Raw genomic sequence first — 11,930 nt, 5'->3', positions numbered from 1 at the left:
CTGCAGCTGGGAGATAGACACACCTCAAGGACACAGAAGCCTGGAACTGAATAACAAGCTAAAATGGCACTGAAGGTTCGGCACCAGATTCTCCTCATCAGCTAATGGCTGCAGCATATTAGATCAAAACATAATCGAACCATAAAATGTTCAGTTCAGTTCTTTAACTTGACTAGAACTGATGTTTTCTGATTGGTCATTTCTAAATGGTATACAGTAAATTTAATAAAAAGCTGTAAAAAAGTAACATAAGTAAAAAAGTACATTTTTCATTTCATATCTTTTCTCATTTTCAAAATGGTTTAACTGATAAAATTGCAGGCCCACACTAGTAGAAATGTGGATGTATTTTGTCCATAATTACAGGCACGCATTGTTTTGCATTAATTTCGGTATCATATAATAAAACGGTATGAAAATGCTACAATAATGTAACAGTGACAGAACACTGTATGGGTCAAATAAATTAATTGTAGGTAAGAAGCTAAAAAGCTAAATGCTAGATGTCTGACTGACCTGGCTGTTATTCTTGATTGTTTGTTTTCCTCATCTTCATCTCTCCTCTTCCAGGATATAGAGAAGACTATGACCACAGCACTCCATGAGCTACGTGAGCTAGAGCGACAGAACACCGTTAAGCAGGCTCCAGACGTGGTCCTGGACACCCTGGAGCCCATGAAGAACCCAGTCAGCTCCGAGCCCGGCAGTCCGCTGCATACCATTATGATCCGTGACCCGGATGCAGCCATGCGCCGCAGCAGCAGCTCCACCTCTGAGATGATGACCACCTTCAAACCAGCTCTGTCCGCCCGGCTGGCTGGAGCTCAGCTGCGCCCCCCGCCCATGAGGCCAGTGCGCCCTCCTACCACCCAGCACCGCTCGAGCAGCTCCAGCTCCTCAGGGGTTGGCAGCCCTGCTGTGACTCCCACTGAGAAGATGTTTCCAAGTAACAATACAGCTGCTGGTTCTAATATGAATACATCCGGTGATGCCGGGGATAAGTCTGGTACCATGTAGCAAAGGTGGAATCTGCTAGTTGGGCTGGTTGTAAAGCTTTCTAAATGAGGGGAAAGCTTATGGAAATGGGTGCTGATGTGTGAAAAGCAGATATGGATGTTTTCCTCTCTGTTTTCTGCCTGACTTAATTCATATATTCAGGAAGCTCCTGAAGCGAGCCTTCAGTATGTTACCATGGTGATAAAGCGGTGGAAGAAGCTGTAGAGGTGTGATAGTGAAAAGCTCAACTCTCTTTGAAACTTGATTTAACTACAGAAAATGTGTGTAAGAATACATGTATTTCAGTTTTACCTCAGTTTCAACAAACATCTGTGGCCATGTACAGTGAATGCAAGTGAAGCAATAGGCCTACTTGTGTGAAATTTGGTATTAGTTTCCACCCAGCACACGTTTTGCAGGGGATGTTTCAGTCACTCCTGCTGACGTGTATGAAACACCTCATCTGGACGGGTGTAAACATCCACGCTCAAATACCATGTCTGTTTACCGTTTAGGTCACAGGCCTATGGCTGTACATACAAACTTACTTGAAGTCGCCATGCTTTCTGTTTGTACTATAATACAGTGGATGTTCAGCAAAGTAACAACTTAGTGACATTATAAATGTCTGCATGCATGGTTTGGAGAAAATAAGGAAACATTTCAGACTTCATTCAGAGATTTGTAATAAAGTGGGATTTTCCCATATGGTCATTGTGAAGATAAAACAGTTAGAACCTTAATTTCCAAAGTAACAAAGTAATACATTTGGATCTTACAGTATTATATTTCAAATCTGCCATGTGTATGGCTATTGGTACTCTAGATGTTGTACCTTAAGATAAAAGCATCCTGGCATGAATATGATCTCTAAAGTCTTAGATTTTACTAATCGGAGCATTACAAAGCAAGTCATCCTCCTCCATCATGTATGGTTGGACAGTGGGCAGACTTAACGTGGCTGTTTCCATGTTCTTTTTCCTATGTCCTGTATCTGAAATGCAGAAAACTAATGCACCAACTAATGTAGGAATCCTGTGGTAAACTTGTATATAATATATAACTAGTAATTTTTTAAGTGTTAATCTTGTACAGGCTAATATGAAAAAGGCAAAGGGTTTGCTGTGAATGGCACTTCAGATCATAATCCACCCTTTTTTTTTATCATATTCAATAAACTGCAGAAATATTCTTTGGCTGTGTAAAATAGAGTTCAAATCATTTACTGTGTACTGTGTGCTTAGAGTGGTTTTGGTAATTGTACTGTAGAGAACTGATTGTTGAACAGACAACAAAGGCTGAATAAATGTGTTCTCTATTATGTTTTTGACACACCATTTTCACACTCAGTTCACAAAAGTTGAACTGTCGCCTCTTCAAGTCTAATTCGGGCCATTTTTATGATTGCATAAGATACATTGAAAAGTGCCCTCTGACAGTTCCTCTTTCCAACTTAAAATGTGATACTCATACAGAGGAACCTGAGAAGCAGATGTTGTCACATACTGATATCACAGCTGTTTCCTTCCTTCCTGTCCTTTTCTTATCCTTGTTGATAGATACAGTTATGATCTGACTGTAGAATATTCCTTTTTCTTTGGAAGAAAACTAAATAGAGAAAATTTCAGTGTTTATATCTACTGTACCTCTTGTCATTCTGACTGCTCTAGTCCACAGAGCCGCATCCCAAAGAGCTGGCTCTGTTCTGCATGTTTTGCGCTGTAATGCCTGACTCTTATTCTGGGACAGTTAAACAATGGCTGTATGTGGTGCCTTGCCTTGGTAAAACGCACACAAATTAATTCAATATTGGATGTTTTATTTCCTTAACTAATGGGCCTTAACAATTATGGCGATTGGGAATGATGAAATAAGCTGCTTGCTGCAGTTGCTAAACTAGAAGTGAAAGAGATTAATGCTTGATTGAGCAAAATAAACTTAAACATTAGCATGTGAACAAGTCACTGTCAGCTCTGCAGTCAGTCTGTACATTCTGCAGTATTACTGAGATACATGCTGTAAACTGAGCATAATTGCTTGTTGTCAATGTGTTGTTTGTAACAGATTTAAAAATGTCCAGGGTGGGAGAACAGAGAGCTCCTAACAGCCAGAGAAAGGCAATACAGCATTTAACGTCATAAAGTGCACTCACATCCTCTGCTGGCCCCTGCTAGTATTGCCTCTGTATACCATCAGCTTTTGTGGGCATTAAGAGTCTGACCTGGAGCTAATATTACAATCACTAAGCTCATCCATATTGGTCTGTCCTGGTTACAGTTTTGCACCTGTTGAAATCTATGAAGATATTGTTTATTGAAATAAGAAGAAAGCACACACATTTCAAAAGGTGAAATTATCATCATTATATTTAACTAGACTGTTTTTTTTTAATTTATAGACACTTGTGTAAGTGGACCAGGAAATTTGAGTGCCTTTTGTGCACAACATCAATTTTTATTGGACTTTTATATTTACTTTTTTAAATGTAATATGTTGTCTATTAGTTGTCACGTTTATTATAAACTGATGTTGCTTTTTTATCTTTTACTTTCTATTGCTACTTAGTCTTCAAACCACCATAAGGAATGCATTGTGTAAAGATATTCCTCTCATGAATCACAGAAGAATCATCATGAAATATCTGTGTTTGGGTGATTGTTGAAGAATAGGAGTTATAAAAACTACTGTATACACGATCTACTGGTGAAGTTCAGTAGAATCATCTCAGAATATTTCTTTCATCTTTTTGTTTTTATCTGTGTGAACTGTGCTGTGAGCCGTAACTTTCTCTCATTTTGCTCCTTCCCTTTCAAGGCAAAATCATTACAGTATTGTTGGAAACAGCGCGACTGATATGGACCCTCTCCTTGCAGAGGTTATAAGGCACTTGGTGCACTCTCCTTTTCCCTACATGTGCGGTTACATGGACGTTTTCTTTGCTGGAATGTGTGCTTAAATTGGTAACACTGTTTTTGTCTGCTGAGAAGATTTAATATTCAAAAAGGACATCACAGTGAGAGCAGACTGAGCGCCTGGTCATGTTGTAGGGGACCGGAGTGTGAGTTACTGTCACGCTGTTTACCTTCTCTTTAATTGTTTGTCTAGTGATGCTGTTTGTTGATGAGTGTCTGGTTGGTTGAAACCCTGTGATGTAATGTATACCATACCACTGAAAACCCCTGCGTCCAAATAAAACCATTATTGCTCTGTGATTTGGTTGTCATGAGTCAATTGTTTTTGATTTGTGGCGCTAAAAGGCAAATCAGGAATCAAGTTGTGAACGAATGGTGAACACATCATAAAGATCTAAAAAATAATAGATAAGGTCATAGAAGCCTTTTTCTGTAACATTAAATATTCATTATTAAATAAGCAGCAATGAAAGTAAGAGTTGGGGGGAAAAAAACATCCATAGTTATATATAATAAGTTTTATTATTAAAACCTAATTTAAAAAAAAACAAAAAAACAATTCAAACATTGTCACTCTGCATTGATCCATTGATGATAGTAAGACACGGACTGAGAAAAATGGGTTTTCAGACCCTTTCAAGGAGCAGTGTGTAGGATTTATTGGCATCTAGCAGTGTAGTTGCAGATAACGACCCTCCCATTTCAAGCATATACGAGAAACTACAGTGGCTCACTCACAAAACTCGCAAAAGGCCCAATCTAGAGCCAGTGTTTGGTTTGTCCATTCGTTTCTGTTACATGGCAGAATACAAAATTTAAAAAAGAATAATTGAATGCCCGAAATGCACGAGGGTCTGTAGTTCATTCTGTGGCCACATGATGGAGAAACTGCAGCAGAGAAAGTGTTTGATGAACATGAGGTTTACATGTAGAGTGTGTAGTCAGCACTATGTTGATTACTCTCTAAGGATTAGGAAGGAGCGTTGTGACGGCTACCGGAGAACAGAGTTTTGCATAAATTAGATGATTACATCTCCCTTTAAAATTGGCTTTCTAGTCCACTGGTCAGAGTGTGTTACACCAGCAGCTCACACTGCTGGTGCATAAACAAAATTCAATTTGTTCCACTTGAGAAACCTCTGCTCAACAAGAACATGTCAAACAAGCAACGGTGTTCACATTTTTCAGTAGTCTGGAAGGTATACTACTTAGTGACAAGAACAAGAAAATCTTTAAAAGAGCAGGACATTTTCTGTGTAGTGGCACATTAACATCTGACACATTATGTTGTAAAATAAGTCTGGGATCTCTATGTGTTCAAGATGTGAGGTCATGTTGACTGCAATTTTATTTTCTCAGATAGGATTTTAAGTCATAATAATTAATAGAACATTGTCTTTACCAACAAAGATGATCTAAGAGGTAAGGAAATACTATTAGAAAGGTTATTAGGATGACAAAAGATTTGTGTTAAATTACACTAAATACAATAACAGACACTGATGTGTCTGTTAGCAGAGTGACATGTATTTAGTATCAGTTTACATAATTATCACAACTAAGTATGTTGTTGAATTCCTTTGATTTGTGATTATGTTGCATAATAAACATTCAGGTTTTACAAGTGATTTTGTTCCTTTTTATGCCCCAAAACAGTGAACATCGTGGCACACATCCATGCTGATGAAGGATTTTATGCCTTGATAAGGTATGTCTAATAGACGTGTAAACTAGCATGCAAACTTATTATTTATTTAGAAGAAACAACAACAACAAACAAATTTACATTTACTTCCATTGGCATGGTAATTACTTTATGCCTCTCTAGAATGAGGTATGCATCATCAATGGAGACCAGATGTTACAGCTGGTTTGAAAAATAAGTTGCATAAGCACTCTCCAGTGGCCTAATTTGGCTTATCTTCCATTATAATTAATACGCAAATGAGAGAAAACTCTTCAATAACACATAATCTGTTTATGAGACTCGCAGCAGAACAAAATTATCATAGCTTCTTGTTTCAACCTTCACCCTCTCTGCCTGCAGCTTAGCTGAAATAAAATAATAAAAATAACGAATGACAAAGCAGTTACACTCTTCAATTAAAACCCCTTGAGGACCAGTGATGAGCTCTAGATCATTCATTTTCATAATCAGAATAAAACAATGCAAACGAATGGAAGTCATGTTTCATTTATTTCTAATGTCAGCAGGCAGTATGAATACAGTTTTTACTTTTTACCTGAAGCTATATCATATCAATTTACATGATGTGTGATGAATACTTAGTGTATTACATCATCTGTTGACTTAACATTGTTGTAAGAGAGCAGTTTAATTAAATTAGTTAAAATTAAATTGAATGTTTGTTTTATTATCAGCAAGAAGATTAAGAAAATAACCAAAGCACAAGACAATGGTCTGCTAATCTCCTTAATTATCTGGGAATTTGACCAAAGAATAAAAAAAAAAGTCTTATATTTATATTGAGGCAATAGCTTGGCAGTTACCACAAACGATGAGATGTCTTTTATAATTTTTTCGTGTTTGATAAATGATCAAAGATACTCATTCTCACTATCCTGAGCTGAATATGGCATTTACCACATTGTCATCTACACTTTCTTAATGTCACGTGACTCTTTTATCACAACATGGCCTCAATTGATAAGTTAAACTTACCCTGACAATGTACAGTGAGTAAGCAGGGGTTTGGTGCCCTGCTGAAACTTTGGTATGATACATAAAGGTTGGATCGATCAAACCAGGGACTTTACAGTTGAGCGACAGCCTAGACCAGATCAAGCTGTTGCTGGCAGGAAGGAGACAAAGAACTTTTCCGTGAAAAGATGAGAACATGAAGCGTGTTCATTTTTCATACTTTGCCTGTCTCAGTGTGTCAGAAAGACATCAGAGTGCTCCAGAAATCTCTCCGATACTTAATCCTTCATGCTGCAGGGCAATCAATAATTTTACTTTGATACATTTTCATAACAATTTCTGACCTCACTCAGAAATCAGAACATCTTATCAGTTTCTGTACATGTATGAAACAAGTCTCATCGTGACTTGCTTCATCAAGCATGAACGGAACGGAAGTGGAACGATCATCAGCATTTCAAGGTTATAGCATATGGCAAGACGTCTGAATCCACTGACATTTCTAGCTTTGGCTGTATCTTTGATGTGCAGGGATGCAGCGGGGTAGTGCATATAGAGCATGCATAATAAATTAAGCCCAAAGACACAGAGCAAGTCGGCCTGGTTGTTTTCATTGTTCATGCACAACCTTACAAGAAGACACGACATACCGCACATGCACAGACAAGATCAATTCACCTAACTCCTGATTATACGCTCTGACAACCAACACGTGCCCATGGATTGCTCATTAAAGCTCTGAGATCCTATCGTTGCTTGTTTATATTCATGATGTTTTTGCAGTGGCATGCCAAATGTGGCTTTGCAGTCATGACGGAACTTTGAAGTGAGGTTTTTGAAGAAAAGATATGAGGCCGAAGGCAGAGCTGACCCTGCATTACCAATGGTTCTTTCTTTGATAGCATATGTGTTCATTTGATGCAACTGGAAACAAGTGACTCAAACAATGTGATCAGTTGCAGTAAGCTTTTCATCTTACTGCTATTTGTGGGTGAGGGTTTCAGACTTATTTGATTCTCTAAGGTCATGCAAATGCACCTGGAAAGCAGACCATTAAAATGATCTCAACCCAGTTATGATTTAATAACCTTTTAGCTATACTGTGTCTTTGTGTTGTAGGCTACCTGGTTTTGTAAAATGCATGAATATTACTATTGTATAGCTTTTGAAATTCAAATTCTGTGTCCTTGTGACTGACTAGGACAAGGTACCATGAACTGACAACAAACATTATCGTCCTCACAGTAATTCCTTTCTCTCTGATCCTTTCTGTCTCTATTCGCTGTATACTCTCCAAGAAGAGATTCCAAAAACCCATCACAAATAAATAAAAACTGATCTCATGAGGTTGTAAAGTAAATGTCATGTCTAGTCCACTTAACAGTCCAGGGTTAACAACAAATTATAGAAGTTAATTCTAACAAAACTTCAATTAAGTGCCCCTGCACTTACAAAGGACATGGCTGCAGATAAGGACATCTTCCAGCTCAATAATCGAATGGACCTTTGTGTAGAATATTTGTGTAACCTGTATAATACATTATGCAAATATAGACTTTCTGATAAGGATATTAGCTTCTGTCAGTTAAAGTCATTTTGTCACAGGTGAGTAATTCAAGTCCAATTCAATTGAATAGCAAATAGAATTCACATCACATGTAATGAATAATGTGAGTACTTTTAATTACATAACAGGCTTTAGAATAAAATAGAATTTGTCCAAATACAGGACGTAAGACAGCCCCTTTACTAACTAAAACATCATGTAGTAAACACTGAAGCTATTACAAATAGCGTGAACAAACAAGAAAGGAATAGCCAAAATATTTCAGTCTTCATATTTATGTTGCTCAGGGTCTTTGCCCCCTGATAAATGAAACTGAAGGCTTAACAATTCAGAGGCAAGACACATATAACACATGAAAAATGAATCAAGAATTAATCACTAAAACAGAGCTCTGTCATCTGCATCTTCAAGGACAAGGCCGTCTGGCCTGTTTAAGTCCATTGTTTAACACTACACAGCTCCGGCTTCATATGTTTGCTTTCATTTCCCAGAGCTCCTGCCATTGTTAAGATCCCAGACAGGTCTGGACCTGTGCACTGGGTAACACAGGGCTGGATGACTCACTTGCAAAGGGCCTCATTAGATAGAAATATACATGATGTGGAGAATAGTTAACAGCATAACACTGATAAGGCAAAGCACAGTACAATCCTTTGACACAATGTATGTCAAAGTGCAGATGTTTCAGATTTTACATATGAACCTCAGATTTATTTAGCTTTGCAGTCTTATATTCCAGGATTTATGTTCACATGCAACTATTTTGCATTAACAAAAGCCTTTCAGGGGAAAACATAATGCTGCTTGGATTAAGTTTTGCATGAAGGCCCATATTTCCTTCAGCATTAAAAAGGTGTGTTTGTTGGAACTCGCTTTAGGCGCACATTTAAGTGAAAAGGGCATTACAGATTTTCTCACTGTGTATAGCTTCATGCTCTCATCATTTGAACCATATTTTTCAATAGCAGCAACAGGCCACTACAGAGCTGCATAAAACCATGAACCTTAAACCTCAGTTAAAGTTTCCCTTATGTATTTGTTGTGTGTTATGCTTTTTTTAATCCACATCAAAGAGCTACACAACATCACCAAAGAAAAGCTTGATGAGATTTACCCAGATGTCTCCCTCGTGTGACATGGCGCTTCTATGGTTCATGGTTCTACGTAACATCCATGAGTAGGGGTCTGCTGGATAGAGTTTGTCAACCAAAAATCAAACACATGATTTTGCTAAAAAAAAAGGCTTAAAATAACAAAGAATTTGCCTCTCATGTTCTGAAAGAAGCAAGATGTCCTCTTTGGAAATAATGATGGAAAGTCATCCCTGACCCGGCATTTGCTTGATATTTTCTGTCTCATGATAATGTTTTCTGCATGTGAGGAGAGAGCTGGAAAGAGGCCTTCGAAGGAATGAAAAAAGAGAGGTTCAGTCTAACAAAATATCAGAAAACATTTAATGTTCTGTGGATAATCCTTAAACACACAGAATCAGTAATACAACTCTGCAGTGAAAAGAACATTTAGAAATTCCAGACTTAAATAGACCCTGCGTTAAACACCTGGTAATGGGTTTAATCTGTAACATAATTCTTGAAAACCTGAAAGAGTTTCACAGGCATTCAGTACATCATGTCATCTTGCTAATATAAGCATATAATTACTGCTTGGCTGAGCATCTAGTGATCAAACATTCCCAGTTTCCAAACCCATCAGTATGTCTCAGCAGAGTGCTGGAAGAGGAGAGTAATTGGTCAAACTCCAGCTGAAATTATCTGATAAAAAGCAGACTGTTATATCATATGTAGCATCAGTATTTATTGTGCAGTTGTTCATAGTTTGTGGTGTTTTTAAACTGCTCAGTGTAGTTTACTCATTCACTGCAGGTCTACAAAATTCAAAGCATGAGGGCCATGCCTTTTGTTATTTAATTAGTAAGAATAAATTAAGCACTTGAATGTTAAAAAGGTATTCACATACACGCATGGACACACACACAAACACACAAACTTGCACAACTGAAGAAATTGTTCCAATGTAAGGACTTCAATCAGGAAAAGGCAAAGCAGAGCTGCATAACATTATCTTCAATTAATCCGACCTAACACAATAAATTGAAACCTGACATGCCTCGACATTTACTCCTGAAACATTTAGACTTTCTTGCATCCGAACGGTTGTGACACTGTTGACAAAAGAAATAATGAATGTTGAAAAAAAAACATTTAATGATTTTCCTCAAAGAGATGATGCTAGACAGCCTATTACAAAGGCGTGTCATTTTCTGTGACACATCATGTGATAAAGAACTGTACAAATTAAAGTAATCTCATCCGCCCCTGCAGGGAAAACCTTGTTACCAAATTGTTTGGTAATGCTACGGAGACCGTGTGGAAAGAGTCATTAATGCTTTGGCAACACTATGAAATTATTTAACTGGCCAAATGCTCTCGGGGTTTGTATCCTCCACACCACCAGGAAAAATCTAATTATATAAATGCCTCTGGATATTCATGTGACTGAATATTCTCATTCAAGTACACATGTGACATGGTCCAACATAAATACATTTGAATGATTTCAGAGACTACTGGGACACTGTAGAATTTTATAATTTGTAAAATAGAGTCATACATTCATTTTACATACATGCATATACAGTCTTAGATTTACATCTGAATATCTGTGATGCAATACCTACGCTACTCCTGGAAGGCTGAATAATTAGTTCAATGCTCCCGCAAGCAGAGAAGCATACTTTGCTCTAAATTCATCAAGGGTATAAAACTGCCAAGATTTTAAAATAATAATAATAAATACAATCATAGTGCACACCAAATTCCTGTGCATTTGTTGTAATTGTTAGGGGTAAGTAAAGCCGCAATATGCTCACTGTCTGTGAGGCCCCTCAAAAGCCTGTAAAGCATTTTCCGGTTCAAGGACAAGATGTTATTGTAACTCATTTTGCTTTAAATGTGGAGGGATAGTTTAGTTTAACTTTCCCATTAGTGACTAAGGACCGGAAAACAAAGTCAAAAGCCACACACAAAGGCATAATAATAATTTTCCAATGCTGCAATATTTTTCATACTTACACTTGTCATCCAGGATCACTTGTCCTGTTATCAAGTGTAATGAAGAGCAAGGCTGTCACAGTAGAGGCACCACAAGTAAGTCAGTTGTTATGGAATAACCATTTTCACTCTCAGATTTCCTTGGAGTCATGGTTAGATTTAAGAGTTTCAATTTTGAGGGGCCAACTTGGTCACTCAAAGGAATGCAAGCATCTGGTAAAGTCTTGAAGCTGTCTTTCCATCATTCAACCTAGTTCCCATCAGTTAATATGATGTATTTACAAAGTATTTATGGCTTTTGGATCATTCAGCTTAATTCTTTACTGAACTTGTCTCTGCTGTTTCTACTGCCATGCTGCTGAGGCAGAGACAGAATGAGCTATACCGAATAATCAATTAGATTGTACAACACTGACTCACTCTGAGTACTCACCATTAGAAATACATTAAAACAGTTAACATGTTCATCCTGTATAATTGAGTTTAACTACGCCACCACCTGTTATTAAAATGGCAAAACAATGCAATAATAAAAGTTGATTGACTTTTGATCATAATGAACATAAAAACAGACATGTAGACAAAACAAATGGAAAGCAGGAACAGGCTACAAAGTAAATATTTAAGACAGTACAGTAGAAAGGCTTTGATTGTTTTCATTTTGTGGCAATTCATCAAGCCAATAAAAAAAAACAATTTGAATAACGTAAGCTCAAACCTCA

The 11,930-nt window shown here is 37.4% G+C and overlaps 1 protein-coding gene across 2 annotated transcripts in view; it reads left to right on the top strand.

The window, feature by feature from the left end:
- Positions 1 to 4,208, top strand: part of srgap3 (SLIT-ROBO Rho GTPase activating protein 3) — a 59,343-nt gene extending 55,135 nt beyond the window's left edge. For both annotated transcript variants that reach the window (XM_051415191.1, XM_051415190.1), the window contains exon 22: positions 571 to 4,208. In XM_051415191.1, coding sequence (XP_051271151.1) covers positions 571 to 1,017 — 447 coding nt within the window. In that variant the 3' untranslated portion in view covers positions 1,018 to 4,208. The remainder of the gene's footprint in view (positions 1 to 570) is intronic.
- The last annotated feature ends 7,722 nt before the right edge of the window (positions 4,209 to 11,930 follow it).

Source organism: Dicentrarchus labrax, unplaced genomic scaffold (genome assembly GCF_905237075.1).
Source record: "Dicentrarchus labrax unplaced genomic scaffold, dlabrax2021, whole genome shotgun sequence".
Taxonomy (NCBI): domain Eukaryota; kingdom Metazoa; phylum Chordata; class Actinopteri; family Moronidae; genus Dicentrarchus; species Dicentrarchus labrax.
Note: the sequence above shows the minus strand (reverse complement) of the source record. Positions and strands in the feature narration are given on the sequence as shown.